The sequence below is a fragment of the Nelumbo nucifera genome, chromosome 7 (genome assembly GCF_055504915.1).
Source record: "Nelumbo nucifera cultivar China Antique chromosome 7, China Antique-T2T, whole genome shotgun sequence".
Lineage (NCBI taxonomy): Eukaryota > Viridiplantae > Streptophyta > Magnoliopsida > Proteales > Nelumbonaceae > Nelumbo > Nelumbo nucifera.
The window spans coordinates 48,850,720-48,875,076 of record NC_142655.1 but is presented as its reverse complement, the minus strand read 5'-3'; the positions used below and the strand labels follow the sequence as shown (position 1 = coordinate 48,875,076).

The 24,357-nt window shown below is 37.2% G+C and overlaps 1 protein-coding gene across 4 annotated transcripts; it reads left to right on the top strand.

The window, feature by feature from the left end:
* The first annotated feature begins 13,192 nt into the window (after positions 1-13,192).
* LOC104608095 (protein JASON-like) lies at positions 13,193-22,451 on the top strand. Of its 4 annotated transcripts, none has more exons than XM_088892371.1 (7): positions 13,193-13,489; positions 13,647-13,698; positions 14,034-14,134; positions 18,544-18,794; positions 19,137-19,968; positions 20,108-20,190; positions 21,992-22,451. In XM_088892371.1, the coding sequence occupies exons 1-7, from the start codon at positions 13,346-13,348 to the stop codon at positions 22,098-22,100; spliced, it is 1,572 nt and encodes a 523-aa protein (XP_088748497.1). In that variant the 5' UTR covers positions 13,193-13,345; the 3' UTR covers positions 22,101-22,451. The 4 variants fall into 4 exon arrangements, with proteins under 4 accessions (XP_088748497.1, XP_010272277.1, XP_010272276.1 ...); XM_010273975.3 differs by having other exon boundaries at positions 19,134-19,968; XM_010273974.3 differs by having other exon boundaries at positions 13,644-13,698.
* The last annotated feature ends 1,906 nt before the right edge of the window (positions 22,452-24,357 follow it).

The window sequence follows — 24,357 nt, the reverse complement described above, 5'->3', positions numbered from 1 at the left end:
CCTGCCTCGAGCATCTCTCCACCTGGTTCGCCAAGGCGTGAATGGAAGAGTTCACCTATCAAAGGAAAACGGGATCAAAGGAACGAATAGAAGAATAAAAGCCGAACTCTAAAGAAGGGAGCACTTACCACCATGGCATGAGTAACAGCACGATAGGCCACTTGGTGCAGAGGGAGCTCGATCCACGCCGCAACTTCCTCGGGAAACATCGCCTCCTTACTCCGTTGAAGAGCATGAACAGGTGACAGCACGCTCCTGAAGTCCCCCGGGGCCTCCGAGCCCGACGGCCCAGCTCGCGTATGGGCAGACTCGGAGTAGGCGGGAGCCCCCGTGTGTGTGGTTACGGCATAAGGAGCCCCCGCCGGCTCCTGCATAGGAGGAACTATCTCGGGCTCCTCTGCCGGATAGTCCGGCACCTCGGGCTCCGCACCCTGGGATAGCTCGGCCCGAGCTCGCTTAGCCACCCGTTTTCTCCTCTTCATGCCCTGGAACAAGTGCCCACCTCGGGTCCCTCAAGAATCCATCGTACCTGCGAAAAGGAGTTCGGCATCAGTAAGACACGTAAAAGGAGAGCAAGACAGGATCACTAGGGAAAGAACCTACCCGAACTCAAGCCCGCAGCAATAAGCTTGGCCTCCGTCAGATACCATTGGCAATCCAGCCCAAGCCGCGCCCATTGCCGGAGGCCCTTCGCCGTCTCCTTATCAAGTGTGATGCCGGAATCGGGAGCGGCCATCCCTCAGCCGGTCTGAAACGGCCACCCCAGCGCACTTCGCACCCCGAAATTGTCCCGCTTCCACGCCGGGACCTTATTGGGGAGTCCGTGTAAGAGCTTGAAGCCCGGGCGAGGAGACAGGTAGTATGCCCGCCTACGCCCAGGAAGGGGACCCACTTGTTTTTTCAGCATTAAAATAGAGGAGAAAATCTCCAGATCCAAAGGAAAGTTCTCGTCACAAAATAAGGAGATCGTCCCCACTAAATTTCTAAAAGAGTTCGGGTGAAGCTGGCCGACCGTCACACCGAAGTGGTTTAGAACCTCGACGAGAAGAGGATGAAAGGGCAGTCGCAGCCCCGCAGCAAGCTGTTCCCGGAAAATCACGATCTCATTAGGACCATGTTCCCAAGGGAAGCTGCCCGTAGGGATGAAGTAACCGTGCTCCCCGGGCAAGTCGTAGTAGTCTACGAGGGATTGAAGTTCCTCAGGCATCATAGTCGAAGGGCCGAACTGATCTACAACCCGGCCACGACAGGAGGTGGACGCCGACCTACCCGAAGCACCTTGGGCTGTAGGCCCGACCCCTTCCTCAGGACCTACATCGGGCACACTTGAACTACCGGGGGACGCAAACTAGTTCGTAGAACCTACATCAGACCCGCTTGAATAGTCTGAACCCTCCAAACTAGACATCGGGAAACAGAACGGGATTCCAAAAGCACTCACCCGGGAAGAAGACTGAAGCAGACCACGAAAGCTCGAACAAGAAAGGAACCTGGGACGCGAGCTCAAGATGTACAACAATAGCAAGGATGGGGTCCCCCCTCCCCGCGCGCTATTTATATCCACAGCGGCCGGAAAGCGACGGCCCAGATCGAAGCCAATCCAACGGCCCACAGTCGCGATAAACCGCATGTCTTCCAAAACCAATCAACGCACGTCTCTCCAAAACCAACGAGGCGTTGCACACGTCTTGTCAGAGGACAGGTGTCGGCACGCGTCTTCTCGAAACTGACGGGGTGTCGGCGCACGTCTCCTCGCAATAAAAGCGTCTGCAGCGCAACTCCCGAACAACTACCATCACGACTCCCAAGCGCGCGCCCTTTTTTGAAAATCAAATTAGAGCAAGCGCGCTCAGCACGGACCAAAACCCTCATGCTACCTTGCAAATTCCCCGCACCAAGACGGGACCCTTGTCGCAGGGAGTGGGGGACAATTGATGAAGGGGAATTTGGCCCGACCTCGCAGTTACCCGACACGTGGCAGAAACAAGCAACTCGGGACAGTAGAGCGACCGAAGCATGCACCGAGAGCAAAGTCCAAGCTCGCTACTGAGCCCGAACTCCAGACCGCCCTACTGAGTCCGAGCTCCCTACTAGGAGCCCGAGCTCCCTGTTAAGGGTCCGAGCTCCCTAAGTAAGAACCTGAGCTCCCTAAGTCCGAGCTCCCTCCTAGGAGCCCGAGCTCCCTGTTAAGGGTCCGAGCTCCCTAAGTAAGAACCCGAGCTCCCTAAGTCCTAGCTCCCTATTAAGAGCAAGCTCCCTACTGGGAGTCCGAGCTCCCTATTAAGAGCGAGCTCCCTACTGAGAACTCGAGCTCCCTGCAAGGAGCACGAACTATACTGGGCCCCAAGCCTCACAAAGCTGACCTGAGCTGGCCCATGGCAGCTCGGAACACTCCAAACCGAACTCAAGACACCTCGCTCGCCACTCCAACACTTCGCTTCCGAAACGCTAGGCTGACCAAACGTACCCGACACCAAGGACGTCCGTATCCAAGGGCGACGCACCTGACTGATTTGGGATCTGACGCCTGACAGCCGCATTTCAAACGGCTTCCTGCTACCGCCACCTGCAACCGTCGTCACTAGCCGTAGAGACGGCTCCGACAAAAGGAACAGTGGTGGTTCTGTCCGGCCAGAGGAAATGACATCCGAACTGGCAGGAGTTCAGAAGTAATCATGCCCGATCTGACGGAAGCCTGGAAGTGAGTGCGCGAGGTGGTTATAAAAGGCTCCCACCCCCCAGGAATGAGGTATGCTAACTTTTGCGCTATCTGGTTTATCTTGCCTTTGAAGGATTCTAACTTGAGCTTCGGAGCCCTTACGCCGGGTTCTCCCCAGAGCTTCTCTTCTCCCTCCGTTTCAGGTCCCTGTTAATCAGTTCAGAGGCAAGATCATTGACAGCTAAGACCGGCCAGATTGTGCATCATCAAAGACCATCCAAGGGGTCTCTAGTGGTAACAAAAGGCAACAGGTGTTACACTCTCTACCATACACAGGCACGTGTTTGCAAAGGTGAAATGAACATCATGGAGAAGGAAGTCTCTACAAAATTGTGGCATAGACAATTTGGTCACATGAGCGAGAAGGGAATGCAAATTCTTGCCAAGAAAAATCTGCTAACTAACATGAAATGTATGCATTTTAATACATGCATTCATTGCTTATTTGGTAAACAAAATAGAGTTTCATTTTAAAGCTCTCCTCCTCATTGAAGAAAGCATGCTTTAGAACTAATTCATTTTGATGTTTGTGGGCCTATGAAAGTCAAAACTCTTGATGGTGCATCTTACTTTGTTACTTTCATAGATGATGCTAGCAGAAAAGTCTGGGCTAATGTTTTTAAATCTAAAGACCAAGTACTAGATGTCTTTAAACTTTTTTATGCTATGGTTGAAAGAGAGACATGTAGACCTCTCAAGTATATTCATACTGACAATGGTGGTGAGTATGAAGGTCTATTTCAGAATTATTGTAAAAGCCATGGCATTTGACATGAGCAATCAGTCCCTAAGACTCCACAGCAAAATGGTGTAACTGAGAGAATGAACCACACCATTTTAGAGAGAGTTAGATGCATGTTGCCACAAGAAAAGTTGTGAAAGATGCGTACAACTGTGTACTTGATTAATTTGTCTCCTACAGTTCCTTTGAATGGTGATATTGCTAAATGGGTATGGACAAGAAAAGATATTTTCTATGATCATCTCAAGGTATTTGGTTATAGGGCCTTTGTGCATATACCCAAGGATGAGCGGTCCAAGTTTGATGACAAAACCAAGTAGTATGTTTTCTTGGGATATGCAGATGAAAGGTTTGGTTACAAGTTATGGGATCCAGTGGGAAAGAAAATCATCAAAAGTAGAGATGTGGTCTTTTTTGAAGACCAAACAGTCGAAGACTTTGAAAAAAATGAGAAGCCTCAAGCAAATGATGGTGAACTTATAGACTTGGATCCAGTGTCTCCTCCTTTGGTGCACAAAAATGATGGGGGAGATGTGCAACAAGGAAATGTGAACTCAAAAAATAATAAGAATGTTCCCAATGAAGATGTCGACGATGATAATGAATTGGGGGAGCAGCCCCCTCAAGAGCCACCAACTGAATTAAGAAAATCAACTAGGGAACGTCTACCATCGAGAAAATATCCACCAAATGAGTACATAATTCTTTCAGATGCATGTGAACCTGAAAGCTATCATGAGGCTCAAAAAAGTAAGAACAAGAAAAAATGGTTCAAAACTATGCAAGAGGAGATGGACTCTTTGCATAAGAATCATACCTATGATTTGGTGGAACTACCCAAGGGTTAAAAGGAAATCAAGAACAAATGGGTATACATGAAGATAGGAGCTCGCAACCATGGTAAAAAGGGCATCAATTTTGATGAAATTTTCTCTTTAGTGGTAAAAATGTCATCAATACGTATTGCATTGGGCTTGGCTGCAAGTATGGATTTGGAGGTTAAATAATTAGATGTCAAAATAGTTTTTTTTTTCGTGTTGACTTGGAAGAAGACATCTACATGGAACAACCGAAAGGATTTGAAGTCAAAGGAAATGAACATATGATTTGTAAGCTAAGGAAGAGTTTGTATGATTTGAAACAAGCTCCAAGGCAATGGTACCAAAAGTTTAAATCTTTTATGATAGAGCATGGGTATGGTAAAACATCTTTAGATCATTGTGTTTTCACTAAGTATTTTTCTAGTGATGATTTTATCATTCTTTTGTTATATGTTGATGACATATTGATTATTGGGCAAGATAAGACAACAATTAACATGTTAAAGAAGTAGTTAAGCAAGTCTTTCTCCATGGGGGACTTAGGTCTAGCTTAACAAATCTTGGGTATGAAAATCTCGCGTGATAGGAAATCCAAGAGATTGTGGTTGTCAGAAGAAAGCTACATAGAAAAGTTGCTTGAGAGATTTTGCATGGATAAAGCAAAACCGGTTAGTACTCCACTGACAAATAATTTCAAATTGTCTAGTGATCAAAGCCCAAAGAATGAGAAAGAAATAGGAGAAATGAAGAACATTCCCTATGCCTCTACCATAGAAAGTCTTATGTATGCTATGGTTTGTACTAAGCTAAACATAGCACGTGCAGTTGGTGTGGTTAGTAAATTTCTCGCCAATCCAGGCAAAGAGCATTGACTTGCCGTGAAATGGATCCTTAAGTATTTGAAAGGCACATCCAAAGTATATTTGTCTTTTGGTGGTGGTAAACCTATGTTTGAAGGGTTTATATATGGCAGGTGACATTGATTCTACAAAGTCTACATCAGGTTTTTTGTTTACTTTTGCTGGGAGAGCAGTGTCATGGTAGTCCAAGTTGCAAAAATGTGTAGCCTTGCCAATTACAGACGCTGTATATAGAGACTTGCAAGGAGATATTGTGGCTGAAGAGGTTCTTAAATGAACTTGGTTTGAAGAAAGAAAGATTTACACTTCATTGTGATAGTTAGAGTGTTATTCACCTGTGTAAGAATCCAAGATCTCATTCTAAGTCCAAACATATTGATGTGAGGTGTCATTGGATTCGAAATGCTCTTGAAGAAAAGGAAGTGCAACTTGAGAAAATTCACACTAAAAAGAATGGGTTAGACATGATGGCCAAGGCCTTACCGAAAGAAAAGTTTGAATATTGTAAAAGCATTGCAGGTTTGGGCATGGTGCAGTCCTCATAAGTCGGGAGAGGGAGATTGTTGGGGTTCCCTCCTTATGATATGGGACCCACTAATAAAGACAAGAAAAGAAATGAAGCAAAAGACAAAAGGAAAGATAATGGAAAGTCAAGAGACTTTTTGCATTGGCTTGCAAGGTAAGCCAACACGTCTTTTGGGCTAACCAATGAATTGGAGAGAGCTCACTCTCCACTCTCTCAACTCTAACAGCTCTCTAGAAAATATCAGAGAATAGAAAAGGGGTTTAGAAAAGAAGAAGATTTATAAGGGCTGAAACGAAGAAGACAAATCCGTTTTCAGCATCTCCTCTTGCTTCCATTGTTGTACTTCCACCTTTGGTGAGAGATTTCTTGTTTGTTACCCATTTTAATGATGTTTTCTGTTTATTGGTATCCAAGAGTTTTCTTGATGTTCATCATCTAGTTGTAACTAGATAGAAAAATATTGTATCCCATTACTATTACTAATAGTGGATGATTTGAACTTTGGTCCCGTTGTTTTTACCCTCACATTGAGGGGTTTTCCACGTAAAAACTTGGCATCTACTATTATTACTTCCTTTGTGTTTGGCTATATGTTTCATTACTGTTGCATGTTTGATATTTGTGGTTAAGATCTCCGTGGTTTTTCACAAGGAAAATGTAGGGATTATTCCCAACACAAATAACCTATACTTGTTGGGATAAAACCAACGAGTGAGTTCCTGTATACACATAAGATCAACAAGTTGTTTAAAACCTCAATGTTCCTGGGAATTTTACCAAAAAATGCATTATCTGACAAATCTAAGACCTGTAGATTATTGTATGATGGCTCCATTAATTGATAGGGGGAAGGATTTTTTTTATCACTCCACTTAGAGGAGGGTATAACTCCTCAATATGATCATCTTAAAACTCTAGGAATGGGTTTACAAGCCCTACAATATTTCTCCGATTTGTTCCCTCAAACACTTCAATCAGGCAAACAAGATCAATAGCTAATTCCTAGGGATTTGGTTTGATTAATAAACAATCTTAATTCATGAGTAACCACTTTATGGTAAGAAAAAAAAAATTCTATGTCCACTTGACAGATGAAATTAAGCCATGAAAGATTATTTGCATTCATTTCTTTATATATTCACATCCTCACATCCAAAAATGAATGATGAACCCACCAGTCAATAACTCTCAACTATGTCGTCTCCTCTCTAGAAACAAAGAAAAATTATAGTCATATGCTTTTTGGCGGCCTAACCTAGCATCTCTCACCTACTGCTCCAGATTTCTTTATTCAAAAAGAGAAAGAAAGAGAAACAGATACTAATATAACTAATTCTCTTAAAGTCTTTAATTAGAATCAACAGTCAAGGTTGGTGGTAGAGGAGGAACTCTACAGAATTTTGGTGGTGGTGGTTGCAGTGTTACCATATTTCTGTTGTTTTTCCCTACTGTATGTTCCTCATTTTCTTCCCCTCCCTCCACTTCGTCGATGTCCCATAGGAACTGGGCATACAAAGCTAGAACATAACTGCACACAAAAGCCAAGTTCGAGGTGAATGAAAACCCAATTCAATCAATCTCAAGAAGACTTGATATTGGACGAGTTCAACTGGATAAGCTTGAAATAGATTGGCTATTTTTACTAGTCGTCTGGAGCTTCTTTAATAGCTTGATTGAAGTATCTCTCAGCACGGTTAGCATCTTTGTGGGCCTCCCACATCAACTCTGCATAAAGTGACAGGACATTTTGGTCTAGCGGATTTTCCAGAATTGCTCTCATAGTACTCTTCGGCTTTAGCGAGACAATGGCAGGGAATAAAAAATAGAGAAAGTTTAAGAGAGAATGGCAAAAAAGTAAAATAAAAAAAAGTTTAGTGGGATAGTTTGATAATTTAACACCTTCCATTATCTAATTTAACGGTTCAAGGGTATTCATCACAACGTAAATGTTTAGAGGGGCCTTTGTCGCAAATTAAAGTATAGGGGTCTTTGTCACTACCCTACTGTACAGAATGACCTTTGTAATTGATCAAAAAAATGTGGGAGGTAGTGATCATTTCGGCCTGGCCTGGAAATTCCGAGCTTAGGCCTGGCCCGGGCCCAGGCTCACAAATTTTAGGGTCGGGCTTGGGCTTAATATTTCAAGCCTAGCTCGGGCCCGACCCAGCCCGCATATATTTAAATTTATACATTTTGTGTATAATGTATACATGTTATTTTATATTATATTATATATTTTATATATAAATATTATAACATGACATGTATAATTTATATTATATGTAATATTTTATATTACATAATATATAAAATAAAAGTTTATATGCATGTTATGTCACTTAATATAAAATATTATAGATATGTAATGGTTTATATATGAAAGACATTAGCCTAAAATCAGGCCCGACCCGGCCTGGGCCCGTGTAGACTTGGGCTAGGGCTTATGTTATAGACCCGGGGGCTGGGCCCGAGCCTAAACTATATCCCTTATCATAAGTGCAAAGCCCGACCTGGCCCATGATCACCCCTAGTGGGAGGGAGAGAGAGACTCCACCTTCAAACTTTAGCAACGACAACAGAGAGAGAAAGAGAGACAGAGAGAGACTCCTCGACCTTCAAATTATAGTAGCAATGAGTCGATGATGGCCTGGTGGTTTGGTTACGTTGATAATAATTACACCCTCTTTTCAAACGCCTACAAAACCCAACCGATGTAATTTTTACATCGATTCTTGATTTACATCGCATCCAAATGCAGCCCCAGTTTAAAGTGGCCCCACAAGGAAAACTTATTAGTTTAGTGAAAAAACTGGAAAGCCTGAAAACGCTTTCATTGGGCCAAATAAATGACTTTCCGGTGAAGTTTCAGGTTTAGTAGCTTTCGTTGTAATTGTTTTCACTATTCCACTTTGAAGAAGCCATAAAAACCAATGTTTTAAAAATTGGCTCGGAATCAAAACCAATTTAGCCATCGGTTTCCAAATCAGTAGTTCAACCATCTAATCTGAATGTATGGTCCATTACAATTTAAAAAAAGAAAACAAAAATAACCAAAAATAATATTTTTGGTCAAACGAATTGATGGTTCAATTGCTTGGGTTAGCGGGTCGCTGATTAAGTCAATGGTTTTTGGCAAAATTTCAATCTGAGATCAAATTGAACTAGTTGATTGGGATATTTTCGGGCTGAATGGTTTGACCATCTGGGCCAATGATGGTTCAAAAATCATCTGCTGGAAACTCGAAAAGAAGAAATGACTTTTCTATGAAGTTGGTTTAGCAGCTTTGATTGGAGTTGCTTTCACTAATTCACTTTGAAGAGGCTATAAAAAACCAGCTTTACCGGAAAGACGATTTCTTGGCTGAAGGAAAGTGCTTTCATTCGGCCAATAAAATGACTTTCTAATGAAGTTGGTTTAGCAACTTTAATTGAGTTGCTTTCACTAACCCACTCTAAAAAATCTATAAAAACCAGCTTCACCACAAAGATTTATTATTGGTTGAAGGAAAAAACATTTAGGATTATGGGTTTTCTAACCAAACAAAGCTTCTAAAGTTCTAAGTTTTCTATATGGGGCCCACCATGTAAAGCTAGGAGAAGGTGTGTGAAAGCCCTCCTAATGGGCACAAAATCAGCATTGCAATCAGTCTGTTTGGTGTTGTATGTAGGTACAATGAAACTATGTGCCTGTTTGACAAGTCTTTTTTAAAAGATCTATTACAAGATTTGATAGTTAAAAGACAGGATGAGCTTTTGCAAATAGATATTGGAAGACCAAAGACTGTTTGGTTAAAATGTTTTTGATAGATATAGGAAAGACCATAAAAGATAAAAGACTATTTGGTAATATGATGAAAATATGTGTTATGTATATGAATGTCTTGTATGTGGGCCAATAAACCTTTCATTTAACACGTAGGACCCACATACATTTCCTAAGGTGGGCCCCACATACCATTGGTGGACATGTATGCGGGACCCACATATTTTTCAAGGTGGGTCCCACATACTATTGGTAGACATGTATGTAGGACTCATGTACATTTTACAATGTGGGCCCGACATATCATTGGTGAACATGCATGTAGGGTCTATGTCTGGACATGTATGTGGGGTCTACATACATTTTTTAAGGTGGGCCCCACACACCATTGGTGGACATATATACAGGGTCCATGTGTGGACAGGTATTTGTTAAAATGAAACTATAGGGGCGGCTTTTATATTTTACCCAAAATTTTGTAATAATAAAAAGAACATATAAAACAATTTTTAGAGCCTGATCCATTTAGAACTCATTAAGAAGGTTTCAAATGAATTGTGAGACCCAATAGGTGACTAGGACTGGTTTCTAATGTGGCAAATAAATCCTAAACCAAGCTAAGACTCCCTTTGAGAGAATGAATGCATGAGGTAGTTGAATTTGATGTTTTTCTTCCAATGGTAATGAAAAACAAAGGTCAATAGAACTTTTGATTTTTCAAATCCTTAACCATGAAAGATGACCTCTAGGCAGTTTAAGCTCTATAAATCTATACTACTATTAAAGGTATGAATAGTGGTGTGTTGACTTGGTAATTGGATTAAGTGCAAGGATTTAAATATCGATAAGATACACCTATTACGGGGCATATCGTATCGGTCCATATCGATGTACATATGTCCAATACAATGTGATATGAACTAATATGCCATGCAACCGTGCAACCGTGCCTTTTTGTTAAAAATAGATTTTACAAAGGGGAGATTCAAACCTAAGTCTCCCACCACGCCACATGCTTGTGTTTTAAATCAACCCCTAAACCACTAGTTCAACTTAATTCTTGTGTTAATTAGTGAAATAAAATAACTTTTATTAAATATTGTATATACATACTAAGTGTAATCTAAATAAATAACAAATATTTATGTTTAACAATTCCTACTAAAAATTGAAAGAATAATATTAAAAATTGTGATTTTATAAACTAATAGAATAAACAAATAAATAATCTATCAAATTCACATTAAAATCAAAAAATTATTTTGATCTCAAGAAATTTATGCAAATAAAAATATTAATAATAGAATAATTATTTTAGTACTTAAAATTAATATATATATATATATATATATCAATTATTAATTATTATTCTAATTTACCTCACATTAAATAACAACATATTAAATATTTACAAATATTTGGGAATATAATATTAAATAGAATCTATAAACTCTACCAATTAAAATTTATACACAAAATGGTTTTTAATTCTAGAAACAAACATACTAAAAATGCAATAATTATATTAGCAATTAAAAAATTGCAACATATATATAATATAATTTTTAATTTTTAATTGCTATATATATATATATATATATATATTCAGTGATTAAGGGGTAATTTATGTCGAATAAAAAATTCTAGAAAACCAGACCCTATTCCCACTAGGTAGGGGTGTACAATCGGTCAGTTTGGTTCGGTTCAGTTTAAACAGGGGACCTAACTGACTATTCGGTTTTACCATTTCTTCTAACTAAACCGAACCGAATTATGTTTTAGAACTAAGCCAACCATAACCGAATTCGGTTCGGTTTGGTTGGACCCTGGTTCCACATAAATGACAAGCATTGAAAAGTTAAAATTGCTCCAAAACCCAATGGTTTTAATTAATTAATTATTAACTATTATTATTTAAAAGTTAGAATGATCCCAAAGCTCAATGGTTTTAATTAATTAGCTATTATTAATTAAAAGCTAAAATAAGCCCAAAGCCCTACGCCAATGGGGAATTGGGAATTGGCCATTTTCCAAAGTAATTAATGATTAATGAACAATTAATGACTAATAAGCAATTAATAATGAGTCTAGGTTTTAAGTAACTATTATTAGTTGTTTATTGGAAAATATAATAATTAATTAGTATAAAGTATTAAATAAAACATTAATGTTTAATATATTTAATTAAATAACGACATTAATTCGACTTTTGGTTTGGTTTGGTTGAAAATTTCAGTCAACCCAAATTAAAACCGAAAATCGATTTTTTTTTTTAAATAAAAACCAAACCGAACCGATAGTTGAATTAATCGAACCGAATTAGTTTATTCGATTTAATTTGGCTTGATTTTCGGTTTATCAACCAAATTTGAACACTCCTACCACTAGGGGTTGGCCAGTCAACTTACATTTAAATTTGACATACCTGTATATATGTATATGAAAAGATATGCTTATATGTATATATAATGTATAGTTTAGTTGGACAAGTTCACATCGGCGCAAGGTGGGGGTGAGGTCAGGCCAATTAGGCCCAGGCCTAATTTAAAAAATAATAAGCAAGCCTAACGTTTTGAGCTAGATCCATTCCAAGGACCACAAATCCAAGTCCAACTCAAGTTGTGGGCCGGGTGGTTTGGGCTCAGGTTAATTTGACCAAGTTGCACTCAATAATCATGCCTTATCTTGGTAATACAGCTATAGAGTGGGCCAGCATAGCCCGGTAATTATATCAATTGGGACGTGCTGGACTTGGGTAGGAGACCAGATCTGCTCCTCTTACATGGCGCCTCACACCACCTTATATGCGCATCATACCATGCATAGTTTCTAATGCAGGGTGGATGTGCATGTGAGGCACCCAAGTGTGAATCGGGAGATGTTCCCAATGCATAGTAGGATATGCGTGTGAGGCGCCCTCTGTGAAAAGCAGATCCGATAGTGCAATAACATGTTGGCATGACACAACATTGCGCACACATACATTTATTTATATATAATATATTAATATACAAATATATGTATTATAATGTGTTGCTTTCAATATTATTATACTATTTTTATTTCAATTTGTTTTTTGTAATTGTTTCTTCAATTTCATTTTGTTATTTATATATATTAAAATTCATATAGAATAAAATTTTATATTTTCAATTTTTTTCTATCTTGTTAATTTATTTTAATATTTTTCGTTATTCTTTTAATTTTTCTAAAAATATCATACTGCCCACGAGTCCACGGTACGACTGACCATGGGCCCCTCTAGGCTTGTGACACGGACTGTGCTAGGCTTCCCTTTTTGAGGGGTTTCGGGCCAAACAGGCACGACCCACAAAACGAAATTGGATTCAGTCCGAGTCCGGATCACCTACTAATAAAATACCTTTCAATCCTCCACCAACATAATCTCACCCCGCACATCTCATACATGACCGTACTCACACTCACTTGAAACCGTGTATTATGCTTTTAATGGCTGAGGACAGTGTGAAGACGGTATTGTAAGGACTGAGGAGTGGATCCGAATTCCGCAAAAACACCTCTACGGCTGTACCTGATAAGGCTGAATGGCTGATAAGTGATGTAACCAATCAACCTGTATTCATTAAAGTTTACGTATAGGGTTTTCAAGTGTCATCCTTTTTTAGGTATCATAAAAATTGCTTACTAAAAAAGAAAAAAAGAAAATTACAATATTGTTTTCCCTCGTTTTTAAACCAAATTTAAATTTCAAAATGGAGCCGAACAATCAAACAACCAAACAAACAATCTCGCGTTCCACAAATGGAAAGCTGAAAAAGAATCCGCTCCGACTCGTCATCTTCGCTTGTCTTCGTTTCCTCTTCTTTTGTCGGCTTGTCCCCCCCTCTCTCTAGGTCTCAGTCTTGGCTACTCTAATCTCTCCGATTTATGATATGTGCTTTCGGTTTGATCGTGTTCCAGGGTTTATCTTTAGATTGTTGAGAAAGATGGGGTGTTTCTTTGGTTGTTTTCGAATTAAAGATGCAGACCGGTCTCAATCTCATATCATTTCTGATTCAGTTGCTTCAAAGGGCAAGGTAGTCTTTTTTTTATTGTTTATTTTGTTTCAATTCTGTAGTTACACGTCTTCTTAGTATTGGATTTTTTAAGTAGATGAAGAATGTATCCTTTTTTTCTGCTTATTAGTTTGTGAATGCATGCGTGATTTCTTGTTGGTTTCGTTTAATCTAGCAGGGTGGTTCCATTGCATCGAGAAATCAACTCTCATCTTTACTTCTATCTGAAGGTAAAAACTGATGTTGGAAATTGAGGGTATCGAATTGTTTGTGATTTGGATTTCACCCCTGTTTTGTAATTAGGATCTATCTTGTGAGGTATTTGTTAGTGTAAAACTGCATTTGAGGTGATCTTGATTCATACTTTTATTTTGCCATTTTGGTAATTCTTACTTTCTATCAACTATGGAATTTCTGATTATTTAAATGAACTTTTCCTTCATCTGTGGAGTATCTGATCATTTAAATTAAAATTTTCTTCATCTGTTTGTTTTTGTACATTTTCCATAAAGTATTTTATAGTAGTACAGCTGAATGGACTTCTATTTTTTTTTTCTTCTTAAAGAGAAAGAAGGTTTTCCTTGCGAGGATCTGGAGAATCATAATCCGGGATCTCCACTGCCTGATGTTTATGGAGATGGTGATGTCAGGGAGCTCAAGGATGAGGTGTGAGTTGTCTTTATTTATGCCGTTAGATTTTTTGCAAACCTTTTGGTATCTGTAGCTTGTTCTGCTTTAAAAATTGCACTTTGAGAGAGAATACATGTTTCTGTGATCATGTTCTAACTGGTAAACAACTAACAAAATATAGTTTTGTTTGGTTACATGGAAGTTAAATAATAATGCATTTATTGAGCCTTGAAGTTTTGAAGATATTCTAAAGCAAGCATAAATTCATATTTAAAATTTATTTATTTCTCGTCAGATTAATTTCACAAGGTGTAGATTACACTACAGTAAGTGTGATATTGCATTTCCTTTTCCTTGATGTGTTCCTTAGGTGCTCTACTACTCTAATGTATTATGATAGAACGGTGATTTTAGTAGATACTTTAAGTATTTACTTTTTTTTTTTCTTTTTGGTTGCATTTAATTTCTTGTAAAATGACAGAAAAGTGAATCCTTTCATTGACAAATGATATCCAAATTCAATATGAAAACAAAACATTTTCCTATTGCTTGATTTATCTTGGAGAATTAGTGCTGTTAATAGGTCTTGACCTGGACCCTACTTAATAAGTGAAAGTGCAAAACCACTTCCAAACCAGACCTATAGGGTCTGCGATTGGGACTATTAGGTTTGACCTGATAGTCCTGATTATAATTGACAGTTATTCCTTTGACAATAACCTAAGTATTTGATAAATTGGCACATTTGGACATCATAATATGGTAATTCTACAGTTATATCATGGTAAAATAGGTATTCTTGTGAAGGAAAAAGTAGGTATCAGATTGAGGTATCTTTGTAATATGCGAATATCATAACCATCATCGTCCAAGCCTTATCCCAACCATATGTGGTCAGATACACGAGTCCTGTTTTTCCATTCCATTCTGTTTATCCATTGTTAAATTCTAGGTGCTTAAATCATTTTTTACTACTTCAATCAGTGTCTTTTTTTGCTTACCCCTAGTCCTTCTAGCCCCTTCAACTTGCAACAAATCACTTCTTATGGGTGTTATTAATGGTCTTCTATGCATGTGATCAAACCATCTCAGTCTACTTTCTCTCATTTTATCACCTATTGGAGTTATTCCTAGGATTTATCGAATGACTTTATTTTTGATCCTATTCTTTTTAGTTTTTCCACTCATCCATCCAACTGTATGCATTTTGGACATCATAATATGGTAATTCTACAGTTATATCATGGTAAAATAGGTATTCTTGTGAAGGAAAAAGTAGGTATCAGATTGAGGTATCTTTGTAATATGCGGATATCATAACCATCATCGTCCAAGCCTTATCCCAACCATATGTGGTCAGATACACGAGTCCTGTTTTTCCATTCCATTCTGTTTATCCATTGATAAATTCTAGGTGCTTAAATCATTTTTTACTACTTCAATCAGTGTCTTTTTTTGCTTACCCCTAGTCCTTCTAGCCCCTTCAACTTGCAACAGATCACTTCTTATGGTGTTATTAATGGTCTTCTATGCATGTGATCAAACCATCTCAGTCTATTTTCTCTCATTTTATCACCTCTTGGAGTTATTCCTAGGATTTATCGAATGACTTTATTTTTGATCCTATTCTTTTTAGTTTTTCCACTCATCCATCTAACTGTATGCATTTTTGCCACATTCTGTTTGGTACTGTTGCTCTTTCTTCTTAAACATTTTGGGTTGATCAATACAAATTGGTGAAAAAAATATGCTGTCACATTACATAATATAGTCTTCTCTACTAAAAAATGCATGTGGGGAACTAATCATTGCTATTTAGAGTTGAAGCCTTAAATTTGATGTTTTACCACTAAATGGCAATGACATGCATTTTTTTGTTGAAGTGAGTGTTTAATGTGATGCGGCAAGATAAATGTCTCACCAATTTGTATTGATCAACCCCAAATGTGTCAAGAAGAAACATCAATGGTACCAAACTGTTCAAGCACAACTTTAGTTGTTGGACATGTTTCTTGACCGCCCAATACTTTGCTCCATACAACATACCTGTTCTTACAATTGTTTTATATAATTTTCCTTTTAGATTAAGTAGTATTCACCTATCACATAAAACTTTGGATGCACCCTTTCATTTTGCCCATCCTGCTTTAATTCTATGGATGCAATCCTCCTCAATCTCTCCCTTGTTATGAATTATTGAACCAAGGCATAGGAAAAGGTCACATTGTGTTTATCTCTTGGTCTCCGTTCCTAAGTGAACGATTCACACATTATTATTATTTACCTGTCATATATTCCATATTAGTCCTACTTATAATAAAACTCTTTTTCTAAGACATTTGTCCATAGGCTTAATTTTTTCATTTAATCCTTCATTAGATTCATCAATTAAAACAATGTATCAGCAAACAATGTGCACCATGGGACCATGGATCACCTCTTCAATATGTTTAGCCAATTCATCTATGCTTAGTTCAAATAAATAAGGGCTAGGTGCTGAACCTTGGTGAAGATCCATTGTTATTGTAAACTTTGTTATATCTCTTGGGTGTTTTAACATTGGTTGTTGCACCCTCATACATATCCTTAAGAAGTTTCAAAAAACCACAACGTCTCCGTGTGTATTGACTGATATGTATTAGTTTTTAGTGTCAATGACATGTTTAATATAAATATTAAAAGAATTCATTCTTTTCAAACTCTAATGTGTTATATGATAGATCTCTTGTGAAATTTCTAGACCAAAAAATATAAAAAATAGTTTCAGTCAAATGAAAAATTCAATTTGCATATGGGGAGTATTGATGCTTTGAACCTTAATTAGCTTTCTCTAGGTAAATTAACACCATATGAAGATCTCTCTTTATCTCTTTAAATGTTTCTACCAATTAAATATGCATATACATGATTATATATGCAATTATATATAATCAGTCTTGGGTCTTAATTGTTTTAAAACAACCAAAACTTAAACTAACATAATTACAATAATATTGATCCAAACCCTATATAATTTTCTTGTTTGATTTGGATCTGTCAGACCTACCTGATCCATTGACAACTCTATGGAAAATGAATCTGAATGATTTAATGTCATTAGATTTAATCAGGGGGGGCAAACCCTCACTTCAGAAAATAACTCATGGAAAGATAGAGGGCATGCAGGTTTCCCACAACTACTGCTCAAAATTTCCAAAACATTTCTCAAAGCCATTTTACATGCAACCAAGCACAATATAATAAGTATCATTTTTTGGACAAATCATTTGCTTTCTTTCATTTCACATGCAAGTATGCAACCATATAGAGCCTTGTGCAAGTGAAGTTTCTAAAAATTGTGATATTTTCTTCAACTCAACTCAACTCAACTAAGGACCTGTTCGTTTGCTTTGAAGTCTGACATTTGAAAGTGCAATAACTACATTAAGAGGTCTATTGGTATTGGTGAACTTTTCTTTCCTCTGAACTCTGAATGCAGAGAATGTTGTTCTGAATTCTGAATTCTGAAAATTATCAAATATCCATTTTGACCCCCATATATGAGAGTTTTTGTTTGTCTTTTTGGGGGTATTGTTGGAAAACAAAAAATTGTATGATTGCACTTTAAGAAATAAGAGATAAGAGGAAATAGACAACTACTTTTCTCTTAAAGTTAAAAGATTCCTCTTATGAGGTAAGAGTTAAGAGGAAATGAATAGGCCCTAGGCCTTGATGCCTTGTCCCAACTATACAGGGTTCCACATAATTCCGTTCCCAAAATCCACTATGTTCGGTTCCCTATCCATTTTTAAATTATGGGCCATTTATATATTTAAACAACATTTTCAATCTCCTTTTGATCCCATGAATTGCTTTCCTTTCCATTTAATATTTTGGGTTCGAAGCATACTTGAATGACTTAAGGGGCTTGGTACAAAAGTGGCTTGTAAAATCGGGAATGCATAATGTCTAACCTCACATTGGCTCTTTGAAGTAATGCAATTGGAGACAAAAATAAGGAGGCTGAGAGTTTTTCATGTTGGAATTTGTTTTGCATGTTATACATGGTATTATTTTTGAATTTTCATGTTAGATATGTTTTACATGTTATGCTTATGTATTTTAATTTGAGACAATAGGTTTTTAAAATATTTATTTTAAATTTAAGTTTATATTTTTAATTAATATTATGTTTCATATATATATATATATATTTTTACATTTTTTTGAAAATTTTGGCATTTTTATTTCTTTATTTGCATTTTTGTGCCTTGCTTTGAAAAGGCGTGTGCCTCGTACCTCAGGTGCAAAATGCCCCTTGCACTTTTTTTTGTGCCTTGTGCTTCTAAAACACGGGTTCTGTAATTTTGGCTTTCTTTTTTGAGGGTCACATTCTATATTCAGTTATTGGAATGCCCAATAAGTTTCTGTTTTGTGTTCTTTATATAACGCTTTTTCCCTAACAGGCAAAATTCCTTAAAGCTTGTGGGGCACTTCTTGAAACTCCGGCTGAAATTCGGAAAGCGTCTGAGAAAATCAAAGATGCAGCAATCCACAATGGAGATTCAGAACCTTCCAATTTCCACTCGTGGCTTCCTGGTGCATCTATCAAGAAACTCCAATGGGACGAGCATCCCAATCAGATTTCCATTTCCCCTGTTAAGCTTTGTGAAGAATTGGGAAAGGAATCGGATTCTCAAAATCATACATCTGTCAGGTTAAATTTCTCTATTCAATTCATCATGTGTGAAATAAGATCTATCATCTATGCTTGATTATTAATGTTATGACTAAATTGATTTCACCCATTTATATATGATACATGGAACTCTCCTTAATAGGTAGAAGAAGAAATATGGCAGAAGATTCCTTAAACAAAGTCTGAAACTTGTGGTGACATACCCATTTTTTATTAAGATATGTTCCAGAGAGATCCAACAAACCTTTTTTCTTTTAGTTTTTCCCATATGTATGAGCATCCATTGGTGGACCTCTGGTTTCATTTTCACAAAATTTGTGTAGCTAGCTAATGTTTGACTGTTTTCATTACTTGAAGCAGCATGCCAAAGGGGCAGGAGCTGGTAGGAAGGGACTATACCAGGCATCATGAATGCAGTGAGGTTGAAAATCCTAGTACGGCAATAACATTTCCTCTTCATCCTAGTACTAATGAAACATCCGCATTAGTTACTCCGGAGATACCAGCCATTGCTTCCGAATCTAAAAACAAGTGTGTGCGTTTCAAATGTGAGTTAGATACGGAAAATCTTCCTTCAAATGGAAAAAGCTTGAAATCTAATTCCTCGGGTAGACACAATGAATCAGAGTCTTCTCCTTATCCAACTCCATTAAAACTAACTGATGAGATGCAAACACCTGGAACCATTTATCCAGTAAACCTAGACAAATATGGAAATGGGAATAATGCTCGGATCAGGTCCCAGTATGTTTATCCGGTTCTGAACCCTGTTGAGAATTTTTCTCAGTGGAAAGCACTGAAGGAAGAAGATTTTAGCACCCATCAGGAACAACTTGGTCACACAGGAGACTCTCTTGAGGAGATTGCAAGTGCAGTTCCTGAGTATGCATCTGTTTCTTACTCAAACAAGTTAGAAATGGAACAGGAGAGAGAAAATATGGCTGTCAAGGAGTCAAAGGTTGATGCAAGCTTGTCTCACTGGCTGAAGCCATCATCACCCCCAAAAGATGATGCTGATCAAAATTGTGGGGTTTTCCCGGGTGGAAGATCTTATTCTTCTAAAACTTCTGATGGGGATAGGCCTATTCTTGGAATGGTTGCTGCACACTGGAATGATGAAGAGCCTTCTCGTATCTCATCTAAGTGGTGGGATGGGAATGGGATCCCAAATTCAACTAACAAATACAAAGAGGTACTTCATTATATTTTGTATTGTTCATTTTATATACACCTACTTGCACATGTAGAAGTATACATGTATCTATGCATATATGCATGTATGGTCTCTTAGAGGTTACTAAGGTTTTGAAGGAATGTTATTTTGTTTATAGGACCAGAAAGTCCATTGGCATGCAACACCATTTGAGGAAAGGTTAGAGAAGGCATTATCAGAAGAGAGTCTTGGCTACAAAAGGTGCGCATTGCTACTTATAACACTACTTGAAGTGTGAAGGCATGTTGCAATTTGCAAATAAAAGTTGTGGTTGAACATGTTTTGATGTGTCCAAGGCTCCACCAGAAATACAACCATGTTGGTTGTGTAGTGGTTCATCTATAGGCCACAACCCAGAAATTGTTATCAAATATATGAACCATGTAATTGTATGACAGGTTCAACCCAGAAATTGTTACATCATAATGTAAATGTGAGTTATATACTACCCCAACTTCTATTACTCCAACTCCCTAAGTAGCCCTAACAAATTGAAATTTCAAATTTTAATCTAAAAGCTATTAGAGAAGAGGTTTCTTGCTGGGAAAATTTCAGGTCAATAGTCTCTGCATGTGGCCAAAGAAGCTCTCTTTTATTTCCTACTTAATTTATCAAACTCAATTGATATTTCAACTGCTAGAAATAGGAGCAAAGGTCCAATACATGGTGGAGTGTAGATGCCATCGATTGTTTGTGTTTTTTTAATATACTTACCTCATGATGCAACTATATCATATATGCTTTCTCTAGATCAATGGATGCTAAATAAAGATTTCACCTTCTCTCCAAACTTTTTAATCAACCTTCTCAATAGAAAGATAACTTTCATGGTTGTTTTTCTTGTTGTAAAACCAATTTGGTTTTATACACTTGTTTCATGATGTTACCTTTGCTTCATTACACTCTCCCTAAGTTTCATAATGCATTAATGTGGCTCATCAGTTGAATCTCACAATAATTATTACAACTTTGTATTTTGCCTTTGTTTTAAAATATATGCACCATAGAGCTTTTCTCAAATCATCCAACATCTTTGTTTTGATAAAAAGGGCAGCCCAGTGCATGAGGCTCTTGCCAATGTGGGGTCTAGGGAGGGACAAATGTGTGCAGCCTTACCCCTGCTCATCTTTGTTTTGATAATCTTATTAAATAGTTTAATTAGCCATACTAAGCATATCTCTCCCATGTCTTTCCAAGCTTTTATTGGGACACCTTTTTGTCCTAAATTCCTAATGCATTTCCCTTCATCTTTTTTAACAAATCCTTTACTTTGGAAACGTCAATTTTACAATGGTACACAACAACATACTGTTTCCATTTATATTGGAGTTCTAGTACAACCTCCATTAGAACCCTCTTTATGTTCATTAAATAAATTTCCTAAAACTTTCAGCTTTTCTTAGTTTCTCCATCTTTTATTAAGATTCTTTAATCTTCCTCTTTGATTCATCTAATATGATTTAAATATTTGTTTGAATGCAGTGCAACCCTAAAATTAGACTTCTGTTTCAGCTGGCAAGTATGTTCTGGTTTTGCAAACATAGGTTCAAAATACCACGAGTTTATATTTTATAATACATGACGGAATCTTCATCCTGTTTATGGTTTCTTTGGCATAACTTTGTTTATGAAGGCCATGTGTTAGATTCCTTGGTTGTCCGGTTGTAACTGTAACACCTCATTCAGTGAACTATATGCCTGGTTTTCTCCCTTTGTGTAAAGATATCTTTGCTCCATTTTCTTCTGATATTGTACAAAACCACATAATATCCCTTTTATTACTTCTATCTCTGGATTTGTCCAGTGGCTTTCTATCCTTTTTCCATTCATCATCATCATTGCCAACATTATTTAAGCCTTGTCCCAGCGATATGGTATTTCGCCATTCTGTTCTGTTCAGTGCCATATCCATTGTTAATTTTTCTTTTTCCTATACTTGAGCTTATTTGGCATTGAATCTGTTATCCAGATCATATCTAATTCTTGGTCTTTTTGACTCCAGGAAACTTGTTAATGGGAGACCAATAAACTTTGAAGAGAATGAGGAAACTGATACTGCTGTATCTCGACTACCGTCTTCTTTACATCCTGAATCAGTGGTCTCTTTCTGATCGTAGGTGGCAATGCCTTTAGTCATTGATGATGCAAGGTTGATTATAGCACTATGCATTCTTAATGGGGTCTAAGTAAAAGTTGTCTGCCATGTACTATTCGGTGTAGTGTAAGTATGCAAGGCTGATTTGGAGGATGTTATTAGACTTCGAACATACTTGGGAAAGCTTAGGTTTTCTTCGAGTTACAATGTTTAGTTGTTTTGCAGTCCAAGAGAGCTTCTTGCTATGTATATAGTAATTGACATGGTTTGTGAAACTATGCAAAGAGGTATATCAGGGTTTCAATCTTTTGAATCTTTTAAACATGGATGATCTGTATAAGATCATCCGATTTTGGTTTCAGTTCATCTATTTTTTCATTTATGATATTTACAATCCAGATGACCATTCCATCTTCAATGAAATTAAATTCTTCAGAGTTTTGCACTACACAAACCATGTGTACTCAAATGTTACGCACAAAAGTACTCATGAACCAATGGCGCTTAATTTAATTGGCTATTTAAGAAAAAAAAGTTAAGTAGTTAATGAATGATTGCTATAATATGTTCCTACGCTAAGTTTGGTTGCAGTGAATTTTATTTACACCAATACAAATGTATGGGAGTTCAAATGAAAATAATGCAAAATGTGGTTTAATCTTATTTTGGATTTTAATTTTTTCCACTTTAGTTCTTATTTTTCTTATGTACTACAATCTAGGGGCGAGTAGTCCGTTTATTTGGTTAAGATCTATGCCAAATGATCTGAAATTATAAAGTTAAAATAAAATATGAAAATCATACTGAAACCTAATTACAGGAAATTTGTTGTGTTATATATACTATATTATATTAATATAAATATATTTTATGTTGTCTTATATATCGGATATTACATATTATATAGAAAATTTGTTTAGTTTTTTTGGTTAACTTTATTTGAAATTTTGAAAACTGAAACTTTAATATTCAATAACTGAATTAACTGAACTGAAATAACCAAAACCTGGAAAAACTGAAACCAAATTTTTTGGTTTTAACTGAATAATGTTCATCCCTACTAGATCCAAATTAAATAAGGTAAACTTTGAAACAAAAATAATTGAGAATTTGCATTTAAATCATTTGAACTACATAGTTTTGCATATGCAAATAAATTTACATTGCAAACAAATGCACCCAAATCATTTGCACACAATTTCTTACTATATTTTCAAGATCTATGCATTCTAAGGGCGGAGGGTGCATTGCCCAGTTATTGTTGTAAAAAATTCTCTTTTTGTCTCAAATCCCAGTTTTTAGCATTTTTTTTTATAAATAAAAACATTAAAAACTGAAAAAAAATAAATTAGATAATATATACAACGAACTGTTGACCTACCTACAACCCAGAGGCAAAAGCGGTTTTTGTCAAAAAAAAAAAAAAAAAAGGCAAAAGCGGTTCAGTCTCCCACTTGTTTTTTAAACCACTGCTTTCTATTGAACTGGACCCAAGGGTTTTCATTGAAATTCTTGTAATCCTCCTAAGCAGCAAAAACTGCAACAAAGATTACGCCTAAGACCTTTTTCCCCGCCTTAACAGATTTCAACTTCTTATCAAATTCCGTAATAACAACTTGTCGAACATCAGTACTTGCTACTTTTAAACTCAATGAAAGACCTGGACCACCTGGAAGAATTCTTAGTAAGGATGGCAATTTCATGAGAATTTTAGGGTATTCAACCTGTCCTGGCCCTAGTATGGCCCGTTTATCAAAACACTATACGGTTTGGGACGAGTTTGAGATTTTATATTAAAACCCTATAGGGTTTGGGTTTTGTCCTCAAGGTATCTGGTCTATCTATCTATCTATCTATCTATCTATCTATCTATCTATCTATATAAATATATATCTATCTATATTTATATATATATATATAGATATATATATATATAGGCATCTTTAGCATTGGCAAAATACACTATTTAGTGAGGGGCATCACATAGGGGTGTTCACGGGTCGGGTTGGGTCGGTTTCTTGGGATTTTCCCAATCGACCCGACCTAGTCGGGTTAGCTAAGGTGGGAACCGAAACCGACCCACTGACAGGCCAAACCGACTTGGTTGGTTTGAGTCGGGTTGGGTCGATTTCGGTTTTGCTCCTGTACAAAGCCAAATAAAATCCGAATTAGTTGATAATTTGATATTCAAGAGTCCAAGATAAATCTAAATTTAATTCAGGTAAAGAATAAAATCAATAAATTCTTCATGTAAAAACAAGTGTCAATAATGG